Below are 25,969 nucleotides of genomic sequence, written 5' to 3'. Positions count from 1 at the left end.
TGGTAGCGGCTGCGGGTTATTTACGAAAAAAAATAAACTTTTATTTAACCGGTATAATACATTTTTTTAATATATAAATAACAGTATAAAATGTGGAAATGAAGATTGTCTTTCACTCATAAATAGTCAAATATCACTCTAAAACTGGGCTCTTGGTCTACACAATTGGACTGTTGGAGCAGGCCAAGTCCAGGTCATATTCTAAATATTTACTCTTTCCTTTCTATTTCCTAATTTTGTTCCTATTTTTGGGCTTCACGATCTTTAAACTTGCAACTAAACAGAAAACAGAATATTACTTGTAGCTGTGCTTGGTCTCTTATCTTACAACATATAACTGCTAATTTATATAATCTGTAGAATAATTGAGGTTCCATTCTTTAAAGTTCATTCTATAACAGTGAAAAACTTCATCATACTGTAAAATCTCATCGGCCGGAACTCGGAAAGTTAAGGTAACTGTTATTTTTCTGATTATAGCTTCATATTTAGTTGATCATGCTCTTGAAAAATATGAAGAGTTGTAGTAAATTACACTTACCGCAAATATGCAAGAACTGCAGCAACAACACACGTGTGAAATGCCGAACACATAAAATGTATTTGATACATGCATGCTTTTTTGCATCCTATTTCAATATTGGCATGGCCAAATTTTCGAAAAATATAGTAAGGCCTTCACCGGTTAGTTGGTTACCTAATTAGACACCAACAGGCAACAGCAATGAATATGATGATATGAAATTAGTAACAGGAAATAGAAATAATGATATGCAGTGCTTTGATACTATTATAAGACACTACAATTTGGCTTGCAGAGAGAAAACAAGCCAAACCATGTAACGGATACCAACCATCAAAATAATGTTTCAACAAACGATATACATTTTTATTATTCCATATGCATTTCGTGTACTTTCTTCATTGACAAAGGATGAAAGGAATTAGTTAAGGGAAGTGTTATATGTGGGAACAAAATTGACACCTCAACAACAATTTTTTTAATGAATTACAAGCAAGAAAAAAAACGAAAAAGAAAATAAGGATGTACCTATCATGGAACAAGTGCTTGTAGCTTTCCTTTCATTTTCAGAAGCCATCCAGTAGCAAATATTCAAATTATCTTACCCTCCAAGGGATACATCATCAGGTTGTTGAAGATGGTGTTTTCGAGTCTTCTTCAAAACTGATCTCCCTTACTTTATACATACTCTTACAGGATTCTTGTACTAAAACTTTATCATATTCTCTTTGTGCTTTGTTTTAACATTCCTCTGTTTTCTCCTGGTGAGAGGGGATACATTACTAGTGGGCATGTCGTAATTGTCTTCTCTTTCATAAACTAGTTACTTTATCTGTTCAGATACGAAAAGCATGCCTTTCGGGTTGGTGTCAGCGTGGAACAAGCGCCGCAGAAGCAAATCTGAGGATCACATTAACCCCTGTATGTCTCTATGATTTTTATAATTAATTAGCATTGCAGCATCATAAAATTTTAACTAAGTTAATTTCTGTAAAACCCTACTTCCAGGGATATATAAGCCTGTGGAGTATTGGCAACTTGAAGATCCAAAACCACCTGCAAAACGGCACCAAGGTTCATTAGTATTCACCCTTAAAGAAATGGAGAAAGCAACATGTTCTTTTAGTGATGATAATTTTCTTGGTAAAGGAGGATTTGGCCGAGTTTATAAGGGGATTCTACAGTCTGGAGAGGTAGAATTTACACTACCAGCACCATGTTCCAAAAAAACAACAAATCTGCAAAGATGCTCTTTTCACTGCAGAAGCATCATTAATAATGCATGTTTAGCACAAATAAAGAAACTATATCCAGTACATATCTAATCTTTTAAATTGAAGGTTGTAGCAATCAAGAAAATGGAGTTGCCGCCGTCCAAAGCAGCAGAAGGGGAGCGAGAATTTCGTGTAGAAGTTGATATCCTGAGTAGACTGGATCATCCAAATTTAGTTTCCCTAGTAGGTTATTGTGCAGACGGGAAACATAGATTTCTAGTCTATGAATACATGCGTAAAGGGAATCTGCAAGATCTCTTGAATGGTTGTTTAATCATGCAAACATAACATATCAAAATCCCTATATGCACATTTCTGACCATAATTTATTTTGGATTGTAGGAATTGGGGAAGTAAAGATGGATTGGCCTTTACGTCTTAAAGTGGCTCTAGGAGCAGCAAGAGGACTCGAATATCTTCATTCAAGTTCTGGTGTCAGAACTCCAATAGTTCATAGAGACTTCAAATCCACCAATATTCTTTTAGATACCAACTACGAAGCTAAGGTACAACAGCTATGCTCTATACCTATCAAGCTTATACGATCCTAATTATTTTCCTGAAGCCACACTTTCTGATGTTGTACGGGCATTCTAATAGATATCAGATTTTGGGCTTGCAAAGTTGATGCCAGATGGCCATGAAACCTTCGTAACTGCTAGAGTGCTTGGTACATTTGGTTACTTTGATCCTGAATACACATCGGTATGATTTTCTAATGTAATATGATAAGGTTGTCTTTGTTGGTCAACTAATTGCTTCTAACTTCAACGAAAGACAATGTAACTCATTTAAAGACCTTTTTCTTGCTTATGCTAAGCTGCTAAATGCAGAACTTTTTCTTGTCGAGTTATACTTGAAATCAGAAGAGTACCGGACTGCTTTAACTAGTCTTTCCCATTATTTTCCCCTATCCCACCTCATACACTATTGTACATACCTTAATATCATGAATTTGCTTCTCCAGTTTAAGAATAAATTCTTGTGTTTCTAACTTTCTATTGAGGTATTGAAGTGATTACATTTTAGCAATAGGCGTCTAGGTAATTTACCTTCCTAATTTTGACTAAAGAGATATTATGTGGGTGTTGTTTCACTTTGTTAACAGACAGGAAAGCTCACTCTACAAAGTGACGTTTACGCATTTGGAGTTGTTTTGCTTGAGCTTTTGACAGGACGGAGAGCCGTGGACCTGAGCCAAGGACCCAGTGACCAAAATATTGTACTACAGGTAGAATGAGAACCTAATCATTATAAATCTATAACAGCTTCAAGTCATCTGCAACTGCGAGCATCAAGAAGCTATTATATATTATAGCCATAAACTAATAGTTCCGTTTTGGTTTTTGCAGGTTAGGCATATTTTCAATGACAAGAAAAGATTGTATAAAACAATTATAACAACTTCAAGTTAACTGCAACTGCGAGCATCAAGAAACTACTATATATCATAGCCAAAAACTAATGGTTGCATTTTTGGTGTTTTGCAGGTTAGGCATATCTTTAATGACAAGAAAAGATTGCGGAAGGTGATAGATCCAGAGATGAGTCGCAGTTCATACACAATGGAGTCCATAGCGATGTTTGCAAAACTAGCATCACGTTGCGTACGGATCAACAGTAGTGAAAGACCATTGATAGAAGATTGTGTTAAAGAACTCCAGTTGATATTCCATACAAATTCAAGAGGTTTGAGTATGGCCATGCATACATTTAGGATGCTCTGAGAAGTACTAAGAGTAAATATTTATCTGGCTCATAAAAAAAATCTCTCGTACTTGGAATTTGTTGGGAATATCTGCAGCTTTATGTGTTCTTCGAGAGACTACATATGATAAGAGACTCTCCTTGCTTGTATATCTTAGGCTCTTAATGGTACCTTATCTTGTACTTGCTCAAGTTAAAAAATAAAATGCAAAGGTGCCAGGGAAGAATAATCTTTTTTACTATATAGAATTATTGGTATTAACACTCGTAAATTTGTATAATTTTTTGAGCACCCTTCATACTGGAGGAACACAGTGCTCTTAGAACTTGGGAAGCCCATATATATGGGTTATACATGGATAGGTAGAATGAAGTCACATTAGACCACTAATGTTGAGCTGACTACTAATCATGACAGACACATATGAAAATTGTATGATCAAAAAATAGAATAGCAGTAACCACCCATACCTTATTTACATACAACACTTTCTTCACTGTTGGTCATAAAGGCCGGTTTTCATATGCTATCTGAAGAACTTTCGGAAATTGGAAGTTGCTTGCACATTAAATGCTTACGTCTCTGCAATGTTAACAGAACCAATATATTGTCGGTCTTTACAATGTTATATCCTGCTTTTGTATACATGGTCAGTGGAGCAGCATCAATCATTCTGCAGTGCAAGTAAATTTCACATGAGGGACTCATCTGAGAAATTAGTTCTTCACTTGCCTTCAGCAGATGCCACCCAATGCCCCTCCTGCAAATTATTAAATATACATCAAAGCCAAAGGAACACAAAACGACACCAAATAGATAGTAACGCGTGAAACTACTCACACCAGATGAGGTAGAAATCCAACATTATGCATAGAGCAATAACAAATCTAAAATAAATTAAAAAAAGTAGTTCTCAGAAATCAAATTCAAGTTTTTAAATGTACCAACTGACCACTGTCAACACAGGAGCTTAGTAATCTAGTGTTTGTGCCGCTTCCCTGTGTACCACATTTGGGCACTTAGGCAGAAACATAAAAGTTTGGCCCAGAAACATCAAGTATCGAACCTATTAGTGTGTGTGAATTCACAGTAATATACTACAGGCTTTTGGTAAACATTTTAAGATAACCTAAGTCCCATATGCCCAATTTTTCGAAATTTAGATTTTTTATGAACAAATGGCTCAAAATAAGTTGGAATTTCTTGTCTCGGTCCATTCTAAAGCACATGCTTGGACAACTCCTAACTAATAAAAGATTTGTTGTTATGGCTCCCATTTCTTACCATCTCAACAAGATTAGTATTATTTCCACCAAGCAACAAACCAAGTCAAAAGGTACACAAACAGAATCACGCAAGGATCAAGTGAACAACAAATGCCAAATGTCTTGACAAAAAGAACTAAACTTTAAAAATTCAGATAATCCTAACTAATAAACTCCACCTTAATTCCACACACTTGCCCAATACAAAAAACCACACCAAATTTGGATCGCAATGGCAATGTATAACACCAACCGCAACCCAACTCAATTACCAATACAATTAAAGACCCCGATAACAACCCAATCCAACTCCATTAACCCAATATAATTTGGCAGTGACTAAAATTTATTATAGTTCTGTTCCATCATATATATTCATCTTTATCCAAGCAACATGAAATAGATAAATTGACAAATACAAACACAACCATAAATCCAAAAAAAATCACCCCTAAATCAAAAAAAAGATATCTGCAAGAAACGAGTAATCTCGATACATCAAATTAGTAACTTTCAACAGATAAAATGTATTATACCTTCTAAGAGACTTTTGCACAGCCATGTTACAGATATAAGGCAAATCCTTAGGAGGACTAGGAGTAGGAGGAGCATCATTAGCACCCATTTCATTAAAACTAATTTCAACACTCCCTGCTAACTCAACTTCACTATCATCATCATCATCTTTATAATACCCAACAAGAGTTGCTGTATGAGGCATCAAGAATCTCCTATCACACAAATAATTCTTAACTAAAACCCCTAAAAGATTCACATACATCAACCCTTTAGGCATCATAAGCATTGACTCTGCAAAAGATTCTGATAAAAGCCTTACAGTCATGTCAATCTCATCATCTCTCATGACCCGAACCAGCATTGACCCGGACTTAAGTTCTTGAAAATACTTGAAGTTTTCAAGAAAGTGGAGCTTTTGGAGCTCAGTGGAGGTGAGAATGCGGTTTGGTTTAAGTGGGTCTAAAAGGGTTGGTGAAGAAGATGATTGTGAAGTTGAAAATGTCTTAAAATGGTTGGGTTTGTGAGATTTGATGAAGTGAGGTGTGTCATAGAAGTGGAGTTGAGAGTGGTAGTTTGAGTACGAGGATATGTTGTAGACACAAAGAGTTGCCATGGAAGTGAAGTGACTGACAGACAAGGAGTAGTGTATGTCAAGTACAAGGTAGTGAGTCTGGTTGGACTTGTGAACCGGATAAGAAACGGAAACAAATGTCAACACAAATTTTGAGACGAAATGTTTTCTTGTATAGCAATAACTAGACCTGATAATTCGGATAACCGGTTCGGTTTCGGATCGGATCAATTTTCGGATCGGATTAACTTCAGTTATGATATATTCGAGTCTGATTCAGTTCGGATCGGATTTTATTTGGTTCGGATCTACTTTCGGTTTTGAATAATTAGGATCGGTTTCGGTTTGGATCAGATTGATTTCGGCTCGGATCATATTCGGATTAAAATCGGTTACAAATCGGATTAAAATCAGATAAAATTCGGTTCAGATTTTTTCGGATTTTTATAATTCGGTTCAGGTTTTTTTCGGATCATAAAATTTGATTCGGATCGGTTTGGACCTTAACAAATGAATACATTTGAAATTATTCATTCAATAACTTATGAATAAATGAATTATGTTGATTATAGACAAATGAATTTCTTTTTTAACACCAAAATTTATTTTTTATATATTAAGATAAATTTTTTATTTAATTTCTTATATTTTTATTTTTTCAAGGAGTCGAGGATTTAACTAGACGAAAACGAACAGGATATGACTTCATAAAACTCATGAGCAATTATCAAAAATGGCTAGTATGACCGATATTCATCATTATTAAAAAAATTATATGAGAGAAAACCGCACGTCAGCTTTCTAAAAATAAATTAAAATAAGTAACTGTAACAATATTGCACAAACGAAACAAACAAACTTTCAAACGAAGATAAGTAAAAAAAAACACTTATTAGTGTTATTAAAGTAATAGTTTACATAAAAACTAGGGTCAACACTAATGATATAGTTTTAAGTATAGTTTAATATTTTTAACACATGAATATTATATATTTTTTTTAACTTTCTTATTTGAATATTATACATACTATTTTAGTTTTAGTATTTGAATTTTGAGTATAATTATAAGAAATGTATTTTATAAACTATATAAAACAAATATTTAAATCATGTCATGAATTGCTTTTTACAATATACCGGATATTATCAATCTATTAAACTATTCTTGCGAAAATGATTAAAGTTCAAAGCTGCAACTTTTTAAACTTTTGTCGATGCATTCTTTAAAAACCAAGTACAATTTATATTGGAGTTAGTCAGGTGTCCAAAAAATAATAAGCGCATTTAAACTGATAATTTCTTGAAATATTTCGATAACAACACACTAAAATACCCCGTACATATATTAGGTATAAGTTTTAAAAAAGAGAGAAAAAATTATGAAAAAATCATATTTTGGCAGAAATGTGTTGTAAAAAAGCGAAATCAGACTTAATCGATGGAGTTAGTCAATGTCCCGGGATTAATCAAGTAATGAGAAATTAATCCAAATGACTAATCAGTTCACTAATCGTAACTAATTTAATATTATTTGTATATATACTCCCCCATCCCATTTTATATGACAATTTTTTCTTTTTTGGATGTCTACAAAAAAATGAAACTTCCATTTATAGTATTAGTTTAAGATTATCACAATCATTCATTCATATCGAACGAGACCATATAATATATAACGGAGGGAGTAATAATTAATATATATGATATAATTATTTATTATTTTGAATATTTATTATCTATATATAATTATATAATTTAATTTAAAATATATAATATTATTAAACTAAATAAAATTTTTAAGGTCCAGCCTATAAATTGAGATCAATTTGAGATTACAAATTAAGCAAATTCATTATTTACCAATTTAAATAGTAATTACGTATACGATAATAAAAAATATTAATTTATTTTTTCAATTTTAGTAAAACACAATGTTTGACTTAATTTTCGCTTAATCAGTTCGTTATTCACATAACAACGATCAGCTGGTAATTACCGACTTTTAGAACACAGTCACTGATTTATCTTAAATTTACATAAAATTAGAACGTATTAATAATCGTCGACTAATGAGGATTTTACGTGTACAATCGCTTTGTATATTTTCGTGTCTGATATTTTTATGATTTTGATTATTAGAGGAAGCTAACAGTGTTTTGGTATCAACTAGCTCTGAGTTGTTGCTTGGAACTTACTCAGGATAAACATGATTTGCGGTCTTTAAGAAATATATATGAATGAGTTATGTAAGGGCTCTACTCTAAATTTTATGTTTTTAAATTTATTAGAGCTCCTTTTATATTCAAACTCTTTTAAACAAAATTGTTTCTTATTTTCTAGAAATTTGTTTAACACCGTACTTGTCCAGATGACTTTCTACATGATCGGTATTTCTAGGATTTGTTGATTTCATCAAACCAGATAAAAAAACGCCGCGTTCGTGGCAGAAATGTCAATTCTATTCTTATAAACATGAATAATCTCCAACGTACAAAGAATGACTCGATGATATCCATCAACAATGATCCATATAACCTATATTCTTTGATTTTTGCATCAGAATCCAGATATTATGTCTACTAAATCCTCTTTTAGCCGATTGAATCCTAAGCAGAGCCAATGTCTGGCGTCTACGAAGAATGCAGTTCATCTCAGCGGGAATCCTCTACAACCAATTAACGGTAACTTAAGAAAATTGAGATCAATTTGAGATTAAAAATTAAGAAAATTATTTACCAATTTAAATAGTAATTACGTATACGATAGTAATAATTTTTTTTTCTTCAATTTTAGTAAAACACGAACCACAATACAATGATCAGTCGGCGATTACCGATTTTTAGAATACAATCCCTGAACGATCTTAAATTTATATATAATTGGAAAGTATTAATAACCGTCGACTAATGAGGATTAGACGTGTGCATTCATTTGGTGTATTTTCGTGTATGATACTTTTATGATTTTGATGATTAGAGGAAGTTAACAGTGTTTTGATATCAACTAGCTCTCAGTTGTTTCCCGGAACTTATTCAGGATAAACATGACTTGCGATTTTTAAGAAATATATATGAATGAGTTATGTAAAGACTATACTATATATTTTATGTATTTTAATTTATTACATAATATGTTAATTATTAATATATTACATAATACTAATTTATTACGTGATATTGTGATTTTTTATTATATTAATTTATTTATTACGTAATATTAGAATGATAAAGATCATACAAGAAATATAAAAAAATAGCGAAATATTATTTTAGAATGCTGATACGAAGAGCGACTTAGTTAATTAGTTGACCTAAATTCATAAATTAGATATCAAAAATTATATTTACTTTAATATTTTTCTATATTTTAAAAACATATATTACTTTTGCATAGTGCATTTACTATAAGTAATGTAATTTTTTATTACCTTAACTAAAATATTTAAATTAATTAAGAAATTATCTTAAAATACCAGGTAATTAAAAATGTTAATAAATTAAAAATTTAACAAAAATTCTAATTTTATTTTGAAGGGGCAGAAAAATATCATTGATCGTGTTCGTGTGTATGTATTGGTGTCGGCGTGTCTCGTTACTCCTTAATCGCCCCCTGTTTCTATCTCACTCTCCCCGTCCCAAACTCCATCTCCCAGACTCTCAACCACGTTTTCTCGCACCTTCTGAGGAGTATCCTGTTTAAGTATGATTTTACAATTCAAAAATTTTCCTCAGATTTCTTCATCGTATACGAAGGTACAAAACAGATTATTTGAATTTGTGATGATGAACCCTAATTTTGTTTTGGGGTTTTTAAAATTTTTGAGTTTTCTCTTTAGCGCTCTACTAGTCCACTACTAGCAAATATTAATGATATGATTATGATATATTTTAGTTATGTTTGTAATAATATGATTTTTTAATACATTTGTGTATAATATAATGTTGACAGTAATTTTTTGTTCTTTTATTGGTTTACAGGCTCGCCGATTGTTGCATTTAAGTTATGGTAGAACTTTCAGATACAGAAGTTGATGGGAGCGAAATTCAAACAGATGGTGATAGCATTGCATCTATGACTTCTACACATCTACAACCCTTAGAAAAACCTGATGGGAGACGAAGCAATTGTTGGACTGTGTTTGGGTTCATAGATGGAACTGATGTTCCTCCAACGTCAAGGAGGGCGCGATGCACTTACTGTAAGAAAGCAACTTATCTTGCTAAATCTGTTAATGGTACCTCTAACATGAATAAACATATGAAAATATGTAAACCATATATTCAGTATCTTAAATCAACTGGAGCAATTCCACAATTTACTCAAACTCGCTATAGGGAATTGTTGTCTAAGGCAGTTATCAGGCATGGATATCCTTTTTCATGGGTCGAACACGAGGGAAATAGAGAAATTCATACATATCTTAATCACGAGGTTCAATCCATTACTAGGAACACAGCCAAAGCTGATTGTGTAAAATTGCATAAGACTTTAAAAGCCCAGTTATTTAAGATTCTTCAAACTGTTCCTGGTCGGATTTGCTTAACTTCTGATATGTGGACTTCATGTCAAACTGAAGGTTATTTGTGCTTGACTGCACACTATGTGGATACTAAATGGAATTTAAATAGTAAGGTTCTTAATTTCCTTCATCTTGAATCTCCACACACTGGATATGCTATGTATAGTAGTGTGTCTGCATTAATTCGAGATTGGGGCATTGAACATAAATTTTTTTCAATCACCCTAGATAATGCTTCAAGTAATGATAAAATGCAAGATTACTTGAGAGACTCTCTTAATCGTCAAGAGTCATTGTTATGTAATGGTCAGTTTTTTCATATTCGTTGTGCTGCTCATGTACTAAACCTCATTGTTAAGGAAGGGCTCAAGATGATTGATTATAGTGTGGAAAAGGTTAGGAAAAGTGTCAAGTATGTGAAGTGGTCAGAAATCAGAAAATAGTCATTTGAGACAGCGGTAAAATATGTTAGGATTACCGAGACTAAGGGATTGTGGTTAGATGTTCCAACTAGGTGGAACTCTTCTTATATGATGCTTGATAGGGCTCTCTTATATCGTAGAACATTTGTGGAACTGAGTCATGCCGATAGTTCGTATAAACATCTTCCAAATCCAGATGAATGGGAAAAAATTCAAAAAATACGAGATGTTTTGGAACCATTTTATGATATAACCGAGTTGTTTTCTGGAAGTGATTATCCTACTGCTAATTTGTATTTTGAGAATGTATGGAGGATAGCTATGCATTTAAGAGAATTAGCGACTAGTGACGATATCGATTTGGGAAATATGGGATTAAGCATGAAAGATAAGTTTAAAAAATATTGGTTAAATTATGATGTTGATGATGTTCAAGAGTACAACACATTATTTGCCTTTGCTTTGATACTTGATCCTCGATATAAGGTACAATCCCTTAAGCTATGTTTTCAAAAATTATATGATAATCAAGGTGGTATAGTTGAGCTTGCTAATGTGATGTTAAAGCTGAAAAAACTCTTTGTTGAGTACATGCCAAAGGGGCATAATAATTCAACAGAAGCATCTTCTAGCACATCAAACCCAGGAACTTCCAAGAGGCCTAGATTTAATCTTGCTGTAAGTTTATATGTTATCTAAATTCTAGTCTTTTATTTTTATTTTATTATGTAATTGCTTTTGGTGATGTAGTTTAATTATTAAGTTGAATTTTATTTTCAGGATTTGGACAACCAAGATTCATTGGATGTCGCCATAAGGTCAAAGTTGGATCTCTACTTGGAGGAGCCCAGAATTAATCGAGACAAAGAGTTATACATTTTGGAGTTTTGGGGTAAAAATGAATCAAAATATGGCGAGCTTTCATACATGGCGAGGGATATTTTATCTGTTCCGTTGACGACAGTTGCTTCAGAGTCTTCCTTTAGTATTGGTGGAAGGATTTTGAACAAATGGCGAAGTTCTTACCTCCCCGAAAATGTAGAGGTTCTTATTACTACTCGTAGTTGGCTACATGGTTATGAAGGTGCGTAGAAATATTTATGCTAATCTTTTTAATACACCAACTCTTTTATTAACAAATTATTTATATTTGTACATCGGAGGAAACAGAATGCATTGGTACAGAAGTGCATTGGTCTTCAAAGGAATAAATTCAGTGGTTTATCTACATTAAGGTCAGTTAAAATGAATTCATATAATTATATTTTAGTCTACTGGTTTACTATAGTTTATGTCACATTTATATTATTTTAACTACAGTTTTATCAGCTTTTTTCTACAAGTATAAATGTTTTTTATTTTTATTTTCTTACAACAGATCATGGGTTTCTGCGCATTGCGGTAAAGGTTCACCGTAGATCGTATTTCCAGATTCGTCAAAATTACGTTCTTATGCCTAGCATTATTGTTGAGTTGTTTTAGATATTTGGTCATTATTATTCAGTAAAGAACAAATAGTTCTAAGATTTCTACTTGATTTATGGATTTTGATATTATAATGGTCCCAATGGGCATTTTTATTTCTTGATTTCAAATAGCCATTGCAGCAAATTAGGTCTGCATTACTGTATTTATGTCACTGAACATTTAGGCCATTTACAGTTTAAAATGGTACTTGTATGTTTGAATTCTGATGAGATCTTTAAGACTCTGCACTGCAGTTCTGCAATATGTAGTTATTAGGCTTCACTTGTGGTGTTCTTAAGTAACTTTTTAATTATAGCTTAATGTTGCAATTAATCAGGCAAAAGTAAAAGTTAGGTTAATTTTTTGGCTATAAATCAGTCTGCACTCTGAACTTTAGGTGGCATGGATATACGCCTTCTGGATTGTGTAAGCCGTCCTAACACCTTCAGGTTTCAGGAGCAGTAACCTAACAGATATTTTCCCAATTGTTTTAGCGTCCTCTTCAATTGTTTTAAGGCGATTTTTTCCCAAGTATTCTAATTTGTTAATTGCAAGAGCTCAGGAGGTACGCGTTGACAACACATTATGCTACATTCTGTTACTGAGCTATAAAAAATATGTACTGATTACTACTTTGGCTGTGAATTAGGTTTTCAAATTCGCGGATACTTACCAGGGATCTTTTAATAATTCTAAAGTTGGACATTGAGTGTGTCCATTTCATTGTGACTACAGTGGCTATCAGGTTTGTTGACATTGTCACTAATCAATATTGCAGTACAGTATAATGTCATACACGTGCGATTTAACTTTTAAAGAATAACAATTTATGAGTGTTGCTCAAATATGGTCCATGATTAAAAGAAGTTGCAATATTAATGAACATGATGAACTGCTATGGGGAGCAGCATGGTTACATAAAGCCACTCAAAATGAAATTTACTTGAACTATATTTTAAATAACGTATATCAAATGGGCAGGCCTTGGAACATTGGTGAATTCAGATGGGATTCAAAAGATGCTGAAATTAGTGTACTTCTTTCTGAGGTAGATTACGATTTTCTAATTAAATTTCATATATTTTTCCTTCTTTGCTTAACCAAATCTCACATACAATTCATGTTCTGAATGTTCCATACATTTACATTTCCTGTTTTCCAAAAAGATGGATGTGAAGCCATTTGTTTCATACGCAGATGAGTTTGTTTGCAGCATTATCCCTGGATCATCAAATCCAAGTGTTAAATATACTCCAGGAGGACTAATACAGAAGCCAAAGATGAATAACCTTCAAATTACATCATCCCTGTCTTTTCTTTTTGTTGTATATGCAAAGAATTTGGGAATGACAAGTAGAGTGGTGCAATGTGAGCATGGTGCACTGACTCCATCGACACTTGTTAATCTTGCCAAAAGCCAGGTAGGCATATAGTTTGAACCATCACTGGATCTTCAACTTTCCATAAGTTTAAGGCCTTTTAAGCCACCTGAAAGTAATAATTGCAAGGTGTTGCGGCCAGTTTTGGATCATGAGAATCTCGATGAATGTGCTGAGACACTGAAATTGCAAGCATCGGAGCAGATTCGCTTAGTTGCATTGGAGAAGGCGTATGCAGAGCGTGTCAGGGAACTAACTAGGAGAGAAATGGAGTTGGCGCAGTCACAGTTCTCGCGTGCCAGACAAATGTGGGAGAGAGCTCGAGAGGAGGTTGACAAGGCTGAGAAGTTGAAGGAGAGGGCTCCTCGTATGATTGATCCAACCAGCACGAAAGTCATTTGTCAAGCTTGCAGGCAGAAGTTTCTATGTTAATCACTGTTCCCCTGTTTAAGGCCTAGCTAGACTATAAGAACTTTCCGGTCTTAAGTCGAAAATAAACCAGCTAAGATGTAGTTTTATTTCTAGGTGCTTTCCATGTAAAAAGATATTGTTGTTTTGTGTCTCTGCTCTTTGATTTCGTACATACATTTACATTTTACATAAGCCTGTGAGTAAAGGAAGTCTCAACTGTGATTAGTAATTGGACTTAAAGTTTTGCAACTTCTTTAGAATATGCAAAAGTATATATCTTAGATATTGATATATTGTTCCAAAAACACATCTTTAAAATAAGCATGTTTAAATAAGTTTATATACTATAATTATGTTTACATACTATAATTGGGTCTCATGATTTATATATTTGAATTAAGTAAAACAGTAAGAAAATGTATCAACAATATTAACGGATATTTTAGTAGAACAAACAAATATATAAATTTATGCCTAGTGCAACATCATAATTTATTCTCTTATTATATCAATATTAGATTAATTTAGAATATTAGATAAGTTTAAAATAATAGTGATATTTGTTGGATTATTTCCGGTTCGGGTATTTTTGGTTTCAAATTAAATTCGATTCGGATAACTTTGAACTCAGATTTTATCGGTTTCAAGTCATTATTAGATTTGATATTTCGGATAATTTTCGGATAAATTTCCGGTTCAGATAATTTACGGATCGGATCAAATCGGTTTTCCGGATCATTATCGGATTTGACTATGATGTACTAAATTCGGTTCGGATCGGATCATTTCGGATTCGGTTAAATTTTGGATAATTTATCTCGGATGTATAATCGGATCTCGGTTCCACAAATTTCGGTTCGGTTTTTCGGATTTAGATCCATTTTGCCAGGTCTAGCAATAACCATCGTCTCCCCAAGTTTTAAAAAGGATGGAAAGAAAATATAATATAAATAAAATATTTGTTGTAAATTGATTGTCATATAGTTAGTCAATATTGCAATAGTTAGACTATGCATAGATGTGTAGAAATTGTTATCTTGCATCGAGCAATTCTTTCAATGTTCATATTTCCCTCCACTCTTACTCTCTAATTTAGTAGCTCTTTTATAGTTACCATTATTACTAGTATATTACAACACGTTATCAGCACGAATCCCTGCCGAAACTGAGAAGGTATAATTTTAATTTAAAAATGCGTATATATGAGTAGACGTGGTTACACCCTCTACATATAATTTTTATATATCTATGATCAAAGTAGACGTGGTTATACCCTCTACTAATAATTTAAATATATATGGCCGGAGCACCGCCTATTAAAATTATTTTACGGTACCATTTAATTTTGGGTAATACCGAAGTATAGTGGGAACCTTAATTTATAAATTGCATAACTATCGAATAATAACTTTTTGCCCCTAATTAACTTATGCAGGATTGTCCACTTTAATTTATTATTGGTCGGAGATAATCTGCATACGCAGACGGCCGTATGGCATGTGAAAATCCATTTGTCATTTTATACATAGATCTGTTTATAATATAAATGATAATAATAATATATACATTGATTATTGCATACTTATTAACGCACCCGATTAAGTAGGATTTTATGTAATATTTACATTGATGAATTAAAATTTAATAATTTTCATGTTAATTCAGATTTAGTATGACAAATATTACAAGCTTGTCGTTCGTTTCTTTGGACATTTCTGGCGATAATTATTTATCATGGGTACAAGATGTAAAGTTGCACTTGGGTTCAAAGAAATTAAGCGATACAATAAAGGCAGAAAATAAATCCACGGATGAAGAAAACTTTACCTCCATAATTTTTCTCTGACACCACATGCATGAAGATTTAAAATCTGAGTACTTAGAAGTCGAGGATCCTTTTATTTTATGGGAAAATCTAAAGGATAGGTTCGATCACCAGAAACTAGTTTATCTACCTGCAGCTGAAAATGATTGGGCTAATTTAAGACTTCAGGATTTTAAGAGTGTCCGAGCATATAGCTCTGCTTTGTTCAAAATAAGTTCTAGGTTTATTATGTGTGGTGAGAAAGTTACGGAAAAAAGAAAAATCGATAAAACACTATCAACTTTTCACCCCAACAATATCAACTTAGCAGAGATGTACAGAGAGCGCAAATTTACTAAGTTCGGGGATTTTCTATCAACCATCCTCGTTGCTGAACAGAATCATGAATTGGTGATTAAGAATCATCAATCCCGTCTAACTGGATCTGCCCCATTACCTGAAGTAAATAACATGTCATTCCAGCCGAATGTACGTGGAAAAGGGTATAGAGGTGGACGGGGCCAAGGGCGGTACCGTGGACGAGGTCGAAGCCACGGGCATTTTCGTCCATATAACAACTCTGGTCACCGGAAGTGGCAATCTGAATAACAGAGTAAAAGAAAGGCATCACAAGGAGGAAAAACTGAAAATGTTTGCTATAGGTGCGGCATGAATGGGCACTGGACACGTAATTGTCATACCCCAGATCATCTTGCTAAGTTATACCAATCTTCTCAAAAATCAAAAGAGAAAATGGTAGAAACAAATTTCGCCAACAATAACATAGATGATTTTCCGATAATCACAACTGGAGGAATAAGCATTAATGGTCCGAATGAACCTAACGAAACTCCCATATGGGAGCCTGAAGATTAGTTTCATATAATTATTATAGTAGTGTGTATTGTGTGCTTTATTTTGTTTGAACTATGTAGTGTGTTATGTTCTTATCAAATAAATTATGTTTCTTAATTATATACAGAATGGATTCTGAAGATATATGCATTGTTGATTGTGGTACAACTCATACGATTCTACATAACCAAAAGTATTTTACCCAAATAACCAAAACCAAAGCTCAAGTCGGAACAATTTCCGGCGTATCTAATATAATCGAAGGTTTTGGAAAAGCTAGTTTCGTCCTACCTAACGGTACCCACATACACATTTCAAATGCATTATATTCTAGTAAGTCTACTAGAAATCTTCTTAGTTTTAAAGATATTCGACTCAACAATTTTCACATCGAAACTACCTCTGAGGCTGATAGAGAATATCTTCTTATTACTTCCGCTAATCCTAGCAACAAGAAAATCTTAGAAAAGTTTCACTCACTTTCCTCAGGATTATATATAATGAAAATTAGAACTATTGAGTCACACAATGTCGTTGCTTCCAAACTCATAGATCCAAAATCTTTTACACTTTGGCATGAATGATTAGGTCATCCTGGCGTCTCTATGATGCGTCGTATTATAGATAATTCTACTGGTCATCCTCTTAAAGATTTTAAAGTTCTTTCCAACAATGACCTTCCATGTTCAACATGTTCTTTAGGAAAATTGATTACTCGACCATCCCCTACTAAAGTTCAGCTTGAAAGCCCATTTTTTTAGAAAGGATCCAAGGGGACATATGTGGACCTATACACCCATCATCTGGCTCATTTAGGTACTTTATGGTATTAATCGATGCCTCAACTAGATGGTCTCATGTTTGTCTTCTCTCAACTCGTAATGATGCTTTTACAAAATTACTTGCCCAAATAATCAAATTACGAGCTCAATTCCCAGATCATTGCATTAAGTCAATTCGTTTAGATAATGCCGGCGAATTCACATCTGCAACTTTTGTCGATTATTGCATGTCTGTAGGAATCTCAGTTGAACACCCAGTTCCTCATGTACATACACAAAATGGGTTAGCCGAGTCCTTTATCAAAAGACTCCAACTTATTGCAATACCGCTGTTGTTGAAAGCAAAATTACCTACATCTATTTAGGGTTACGCAATACTTCATGCTGCTAATATTATTAGGATTAGACCAACTTTCCACAACCAACATTCTCCGCTACAACTGGTACTTGGTCAAGTTCATAATATTTCTCACTTCAAAATTTTTGGATGTGCTGTATATGTACCGATTGTTCCACCACAAAGATCGAAGATGGGAGCTCAAAGAAGAATAAGTATCTACGTTGATTTTGATTCCACATCTATAATTAGATATCTGGAGCCTCTAACCGGAGACTTATTTACCGCAAGATATGCAGATTGTCATTTTGACGAGTCTATGTTTCCTCCCTTAGGGGGAGATAAACATTCAAATAAAGTTAATCCTGACATAACATGGAATGCGTCAGGATTATATTTTCTAGATCCACGTACCGGTCAATGCGAACTTAAAGTTAAAAGAATTATTCATATGCAAAATATCGCAAACCAAATGCCTGACGCATTTAACGATTCTAGAAATATAACTAAATCTCATATACCTGCAGTAAATACTCCAGCTAGAATAGATATACCAATTCAAAAATCAGATACAAAAGAATTGGTTACAGAATCAAAGCCACGCCTGAAGCGTGGTAGACAGGTCGGTGCAAAAGATGTTGCACCACGAAAAAGAAAAATAAAGAAAATTGCCCCTGAAGTGGCACATGCTCCAGAAGAAGTAAATACCCCCGAAGTGGTATTATCTCCTGAAGAGATACCAGTCCCTGAAGATACGGGATTAAACAATCATGAAATTTCAATAAATTATGTGCATGATATTAAATTATGGGATCGAAGTAAAGCCATAATCGATGATGTATTTGTGTATTCCGCAGCATTGGATGTAGACATAAATTCTGATCCTGAACCACAAAGTGTGGATGAATGCCGTCGAAGAAAAGACTGGACATAATGGAAATACGCAATCCAAACAGAATTAAATTCACTGCGTAAAAGAGAAGTATTTGGACCTGTTGTCCAAACACCAATCGGTGTGAACCCTGTTAGAAATAAATGGGTATTCATAAGAAAACGAAATGAAAAGAATGAAATTATGAGATATAAAGCCCGACTTGTAGCACATGGGTTTTCTCAAAGGCCTGACATTGATTATCAAGAGACATACTCGCCAGTGATGGATGGAATTACTTTTCGTTTTATATTAGGTATGGCATCTAAAGAAAAATTGGAAACACGTCTTATGGACGTCGTTACTGCATACCTGTACGGTTCACTTGATAGTGAAATTTTTATGAAAATCCCAGAAGGGTTAAAAATGGACGAGTTCAAGAAACCTCGTCATATATACTCTATTAAACTTCAACGATCATTGTATGGACTGAAACAGTCTGGTCGTATGTGGTATAACAGACTTAGTCGTTATTTATAAAATAATGGGTATATTAGTAATCAAATTTCTCCATGTGTTTTTATCAAAAAATCAAAATCTGATTTTGTGATTATTGCTGTATATGTGGATGATTTAAACCTTGTATGAACAGCTACAGAGGTTGATGAAGCTGTCATATACCCAAAGACAGAATTTGAAATGAAAGATCTTGGAAGGACAAAATATTGCCTTGGTATACAAGTCGAGCACTTGTCATCAGGAATTTTCCTCCACCAATCTACATATACAGAAAAGGTTTTGAACATATTTTACATGGATAAATCTCATCTATAGACTACTCCAATGGTGGTTAGATATTTAGAGTCTGATAAAGATATATTTCGACCACGAGAAGATGATGAAGAAGTTCTCGGCCCTGAAATCCCATATCTTGGAGCAATTGGTGCACTTATGTATCTTGCAAATAATACAAGGTCAGATATTACATTTGCTGTGAATTTATTGGCTAGATTTAGCTCTGCTCTGATGGACAGGCATTGGAATGGGATCAAGCATATATTTCATTATCTTCGTGGAACAATTGATTTTGGGTTATTCTTCCCGAAAAACTCAACATCTCAGCTGATTGGATATGCAGACGTTGGATATTTGTCAGATCCTCACTTTGGAAAATCACAAACTGGATATGTTTTTACTATTGCGGTGCAGCCATTTCCTGGAAATCTACGAAGCAAACTACAGTGGCAACCTCAACAAATCACTCGGAACTCATTGCAATTCATGAAGCCAGTAGAGAATGTGTTTGGTTGCGGTCTATCATCAAGAATATTCAAGAATCATGTGGATTACCGGACATCACAAGAAATCCTACTGTCTTGTTTGAGGACAACACTGCATGCATTGATCAACTTAAGGAAGGATATATCAAAGGAGACAGGACGAAGCACATTTCACCAAAATTCTTTTACACTCACGAGCTTCAAAAGAATGGTGAAGTTGATATAAAACAAATCCGATCATGTGACAACCTTGCAGATTTATTCACGAAATCATTACCGAATTCAACATTTGGTAAATTACGACATAACATTGGAATGCGTCGACTCAAGGATTTGTTGCAACAAAATTCAGAGAATGATTAGTTTTCAAAAGATAGATTGTACTCTTTTTCCTTCGCCAAAGTTTTTATCCCACTGAGTTTTTCTTTGACAAGGTTTTAATGAGGCAATCTATGATCCATACTATCATAACAATCAAAGGGGAGTGTTGTAAATTGATTGTCATATAGTTAGTCAATATTGCAATAATTAGGCTATGCATAGATGTGTAGAAATTGTTATCTTGCATTTAATACTTGCTCCCTTTGTTTTACTATAAATAGATTGCATCTGTGAATGAAAACTTTGCACTGAGCAATTCTTTCTATGCTCATATTTCCCTCCACTCTTGCTCTCTAATTTAGTAGCTCTTTTATAGTTAACATTATTACTAGTATATTACAATAATATTTTCATTTTTATTGATGTTATCGAACTTTTAAAAACGATGAAAATAAGTGATCATGTAAATTTTATATATTTTATTTCTAAAAATTTTATCTGAAAAAAATATTTTATCTCGCTATCACTTTCTTCTTTCCTAGTAAAAACACGGAAAAACCTAAATGTTGCATATTCCTCCTCCATTCACCGGATCCAGCATATTTTTGTTTGAACATAATATACTATAAATAGTTTCTAACTAAAAAAGAGCTCCTGAAATAACACTAGGGAGTCCCCTGATTTTTTTAAATTAGGTAATAAATTAATAAATGTATCAGTTTGGAAAATGAATAATTATTTATAACATATAAATATCCCTCCGTCCCTTTCAATTGTTTACATTTTTTAGAGAGTGTCCGACACGCATTTTAAGGTGCATGTAAAGTATAGTTATGTAATTTTTTTTTACAATTTTATTTTTTTGAATAAAAATTAAAACATTCAACTTTTATTCAGAAGAAGAAAATTTTATCAACTAATCCTTTATAAGGTAGGTGAAGTATTTGATTTTTGAAATTCGAGTAGTTGTTATGAATTTTTTTGACTAATATGTTGCTAATAAATTATAAGATATAAAATAAAATTTAAATAAAATTTAAATACCAATATATTATGTAATATAAAAATATATATTAATTTATAAATAACTAGTGAAATAAAAGTACTTAATTAAATATAATTAAATTTTTAGAATATGTTGGATTTTTGCTCCGATCAATAATACGAACTAATCCTGTATTCTTTGATTAATATTAAATTAATAATTCTACCTATTAGTTATGAATACCAAGTTTACAATATTTCGAATAAGTTATTGTTCGACATTTTTTAACAATTTTTCTTGGGGGTTTGCAGTATTTTCAAGGATATTTTGATTTGATTTATACTCTATTTATATTAATTAATAAATACAAGTTTACATTTCATTTAATATTTATATTTTCTTGTTTTAAATTTTAGTAATTCTATATAATTTCGATAAGTATAGTATAAATTTGATTCTTTTTCAACGCATTTTCTATTTCAAACATGTAATTTTATTTGAAAAGAAATTTTAAAATAAAATAAAAATGAAAATTTGATTTTATAGAGAAATTCAGGACACAATACTGTATGTTATTGAGGTTTTTTAACTTTCAATACTTATAACTCAAAATTTTAAATTTAAAAATATATTATAAGGATTTTGAAAAGCCTTCATATTCTTCTTTATATAATATATGATAAAAGTTCTATGAAATACTTGTTGAAATTACTACTACAACAAATTTTGTTTTACAACTATGCAAAATATATTGCATAACATATTTATATTTATATGATATTCTACAACTAACACGGTGAACAAAGAATTTAATAATAACTAGAATAACTTAACCTTTATAATTAACCGATATAGACTGAGTTTCAAAATATTTATTTTAATTCACTCCTACATTTCATAATAAATTTTGTTAAAAACCATGATGAATATATATAAGTTTCACTCACAATTAGTGAGACATGGGAACAGAAAAGGGATGAAAAGTAATTATATATTGCATGTCTATTCCGAATTGAATTGAATGATTATAGACGGGAGTCACGACTCAAGCGATAGTCAAAAATGCTATTATTGTGACTAATTACGTACAAAATAAGTTTTTGTAATAATGGACTAGAAGATAAAACTTGAATTTAAATATTCAAATCATTAGTTTTTAGATTAACATCACAATCTCGATAAATGACACTTAACGAGCAAAAAAATTCTAATTAATTTTTTTCAAGCAGAAAACGATAGATATTTATATACGATTCCAAAATAAATTAAAATTTTAAACCTTCAATATGTTTTTTTCTCCAAATTTACTTATACTATGCAACCAGGGCCTATTCTCAATTTTCGGAATATGTTTGGGCCTAATTTCAACTTCTTGTACACATGTTTCATAACGGGCCTAACAACAAAGAGCTCTGATTAAAATTCAGTAACACGAGTACCAAACTTGGTTAAATTTAAATTCAGTAACTCGAGCACGGTTGAATAACACAAGTGATTAAGAGTTTATCCTCTGTGCGATCCTCGCTCATTTGTAAGGTTATAAACCATATTTGTCAAAAAAAAAATCAGTAACTAAGTACTTCTCCCCCGCAAGCCGCAAAGCCTCAAGGCTTTCCTTATGAGACGTGATGCTTGCTTACTAATCGATTGCTTCTCTCGAGATGCGAATAATAGCGTAACTAAAGACTATCTGGGTAGAGCGGGCAATCGGGTCGTGTCGTGTACTTTCATGTCGTGTAATTTCGTGTACGTAAACATAAAATCTATATCCGATCCGAAATGATTTCATGTACCCATATGTGAAACCCATATCAATTCGAATCGTGTCGTGTATTTTCCGTGTATTTTTCGTATATATTAAATAAAAAATTAATATAATATATATCTACATATAATATATAAAAAAATCTATTTTAATGTATAATTTAATGAAACATGGAGAGTGTAAATATAAATATATATATTTTTACATAATATTCTATAAAAACTTGTAAATATTTATATTATATACATAAATATATGCATGTGATATATATATTAATTTATAAATATATTTATCTAGTATAATTTCGTGTACTTTCGTATACCTAAATTGACTAAATTGAAACCAATATCTGACACTAAATCTATCGTGTAATTTCGTGTTCATGTACATTCGTGTTTCGTGTACAAAAAATTAAAACTCATATCCGTATTTTTCGTGTCGTTTCGTGTCGTGTTTACGTGTCGTATACCAAATCGCCTGCTCTATATCTGGGTCCTTTCGAAGCAGACTATTTTATTTCTAGCGATTTTTCTGTGATATTTTTATGGATATATAATAATCACAAACATTTACTTCTTCCGTCCTTTTCATTTTTTTACGATTTATTTTTTTGATGTCTTATTCATTTATTTACATTTTAAAACTTACCAAAGATAGTTAATGAGTCCCATTATTTTCACACTTTTCCACCATTCTCACACTTTTACTCCATTATCTCCTTTTTATACATTAAAAATCAATGGGTCCCACCACTTCATCCAATTTTCTTTCTATTTTTCACTATCTTATCCATATTTCTTAAACTCTGTGGTCAATCCGTTTGATAACCAATCAAAAGGACGGTGCTATCAAAAGGATGGAGGAAGTATAATTTTAACTTTTTTTGATTGATTTTCACTTCTTAGTAACGGGGACCCCGTATTCACAACAATTATACCAATAAAAATGCACCAAATTTATGAATTTTAAAGTTTAGCATGTGCTCGTGGGCACACACTAGACAAACCCTTTAACTATAGCCTAATATTTCAGAAAATAACTTTTTGCAATCAAATTGATCCAACTAATTTAATCAAAAATTTCACATACTACATTATCAAAAAAATATTATATCATTAGAAAGTACGTTTAATTTAATACGTATTTTTCAGTTTTTCAAAATAATGAAAAAATACATTTTTATTTACGATCAAAATTGAGTTAATTTGATTATCAAAAATTAAATAAGACAGATTAATTGGAACATAGAGAATAATATTTTTGATCGAATTGATAATCATGCATGATCCAGCACCAGCAGCGGCATTTATCAACAAATAAACTCAAACATCGGCATGAATTATGCAAATACGAAGAAACTAATATTGATTCATAAAAAAATTAGCTCCAGTGTGACACCATCTGTCACTTATGAAACACATCAGCATTCAAATAAAAAATGTAAATAAATAAAGTAGAAAAACAGAAAAGAAAGTGACAATTCCAGATAATTAACTTGACCTAGGTCAATGTAATAAAAGCAGCCACAGTCACACTCAGGACAAGTACTGACACCACCCCGGCCGCAGAAACAGCCGGAGCAAATGATGGGGAAGGACCTGGAGTTTGAGATTCCGGCGAAGGGACCGGAGCTAGAGGAGTAGGTGGAGATTTATTGCGAGGTGCCATGACAACAATGGCCAGCTTTTGACCTTGATCGCAGTTAGTTTTATTTGATGTAATAAAATAAAAAGGTCCGGAACGATCAAACATCAAAGTAGAATCACCACCTTCCAATTTAGATATAGGGTTTGCTGCGTTACATTTGTCATAACCATCTTTACTTACCACCACAACTGAGTCTGTTTCTTTTGAATACTTGAATGCTAAAAACACAAACCATACAATTATATTGTTAGTATAGTCCCTCAGTTCCCTTTATTTCTTTATATTTTTTTTCACTTTACACATATTTTTATATAATTATAAAACATATTTAAATATTTTTTTAAAAAAAATTATATAAATTTTGAACATTATATTTTTGTTTAGAAAAAAATTAAAAAATAAAATTACGTAACTACATTTAATAAAAGTATTAAAATGTGTGCCTAATTATGTCCACAATATAAAAATCCTAGAGAGAGGAAGTCTATTTTTGGAATTTAGGTATTGACGCTTAATATGTGTCTTGTTTTAAATATTATATAATTAAACTGATTAAATTTTGACCGATAATTAAGATAAATTTATATGTTAAATTAAAATATTGAAAAATATATTTTGAAGAGGACTAGATATATTTTCTAATCATATTTAATTATAAATAAAGTGTAATTTACCGTTAAAATAAAAAAATGACCATAGATTAGTTAAAAAAAGACAGTTAATACGAGAGGGAGGGAGTATAAAATTTGAGTGAAAAAACGAAAACAACAACTTACAAAGAGTGTCATTGATTTGAAATCGAAGTCTACCGGACCATGTTTGGTAATCCTCAGAAGGGTGTGTGCTCCAACCATTTATACCACCAACTAAGAAATTTGTGGCCTCTGTTGAAGAAGCGGCCAAGAAGATAAATAGTATAATTACTGATAAAAATCCCATCTCTTGTATGTAATAGTATAACTATAAAGTACGTGTTTGTCTAGGAGAATAACAAAGAAGGGCGTCGATGATAAATGTAACATTAGACATGGACGTATTTATAGAGGGGATGTACCGTTGGAGAAGGGAGTACATGTTTAAGAAACGGCTCAAGTGGCACTCATTTATTAGCTTCTATCTACAATATTTCTTTCTTTTCATAATACAATATTGTTATTTTATCAAAAAAATAATATTGTTATATAAAAAAATAATATTGTTATTATAAATATATATATATGTATATATCTAGAAAATCAATATATAAATATAAATATATATATAT

At 32.2% G+C, this 25,969-nt stretch overlaps 3 protein-coding genes across 5 annotated transcripts; 1 reads left to right on the top strand and 2 right to left on the bottom strand.

The window, feature by feature from the left end:
- Positions 1 to 400: 400 nt before the first annotated feature.
- Positions 401 to 3,964, top strand: LOC141666949 (putative serine/threonine-protein kinase PBL28). 2 transcript variants are annotated; one of them, XM_074473208.1, is made up of 8 exons: positions 401 to 455; positions 1,364 to 1,444; positions 1,532 to 1,716; positions 1,864 to 2,062; positions 2,140 to 2,303; positions 2,398 to 2,502; positions 2,906 to 3,028; positions 3,288 to 3,964. In XM_074473208.1, the coding sequence occupies exons 2-8, from the start codon at positions 1,375 to 1,377 to the stop codon at positions 3,522 to 3,524; spliced, it is 1,083 nt and encodes a 360-aa protein (XP_074329309.1). In that variant the 5' UTR covers positions 401 to 455; positions 1,364 to 1,374; the 3' UTR covers positions 3,525 to 3,964. The 2 variants fall into 2 exon arrangements, with proteins under 2 accessions (XP_074329309.1, XP_074329310.1); XM_074473209.1 differs by lacking the exons at positions 401 to 455; positions 3,288 to 3,964 and adding an exon at positions 3,150 to 3,283 and having other exon boundaries at positions 1,307 to 1,444.
- On the bottom strand, positions 550 to 6,020 carry LOC141666950 (GCN5-related N-acetyltransferase 5, chloroplastic-like). Of its 2 annotated transcripts, XR_012552436.1 has the most exons (4): positions 5,307 to 6,020; positions 3,976 to 4,265; positions 1,052 to 1,579; positions 550 to 697 (listed from the first exon to the last, which is right to left on the bottom strand). XR_012552436.1 is itself a non-coding variant. In XM_074473210.1 (3 exons), exons 1-2 carry the CDS (start codon positions 5,900 to 5,902, stop codon positions 4,025 to 4,027), a joined length of 837 nt encoding a protein of 278 aa, XP_074329311.1. In that variant the 5' UTR covers positions 5,903 to 6,020; the 3' UTR covers positions 866 to 1,579; positions 3,976 to 4,024. The 2 variants fall into 2 exon arrangements, 1 of the variants encoding a protein (XP_074329311.1); XM_074473210.1 differs by lacking the exon at positions 550 to 697 and having other exon boundaries at positions 866 to 1,579.
- An 18,538-nt stretch (positions 6,021 to 24,558) lies between these two features.
- Positions 24,559 to 25,644, bottom strand: LOC141664567 (early nodulin-like protein 2). The gene is made up of 2 exons (XM_074470522.1): positions 25,482 to 25,644; positions 24,559 to 24,923 (listed from the first exon to the last, which is right to left on the bottom strand). The coding sequence occupies exons 1-2, from the start codon at positions 25,642 to 25,644 to the stop codon at positions 24,559 to 24,561; spliced, it is 528 nt and encodes a 175-aa protein (XP_074326623.1).
- Positions 25,645 to 25,969: the final 325 nt, after the last annotated feature.

The sequence above is a fragment of the Apium graveolens genome, chromosome 6, assembly GCF_009905375.1.
Source record: "Apium graveolens cultivar Ventura chromosome 6, ASM990537v1, whole genome shotgun sequence".
NCBI classification, from domain to species: domain Eukaryota; kingdom Viridiplantae; phylum Streptophyta; class Magnoliopsida; order Apiales; family Apiaceae; genus Apium; species Apium graveolens.
Note: the sequence above shows the minus strand (reverse complement) of the source record. Positions and strands in the feature narration are given on the sequence as shown.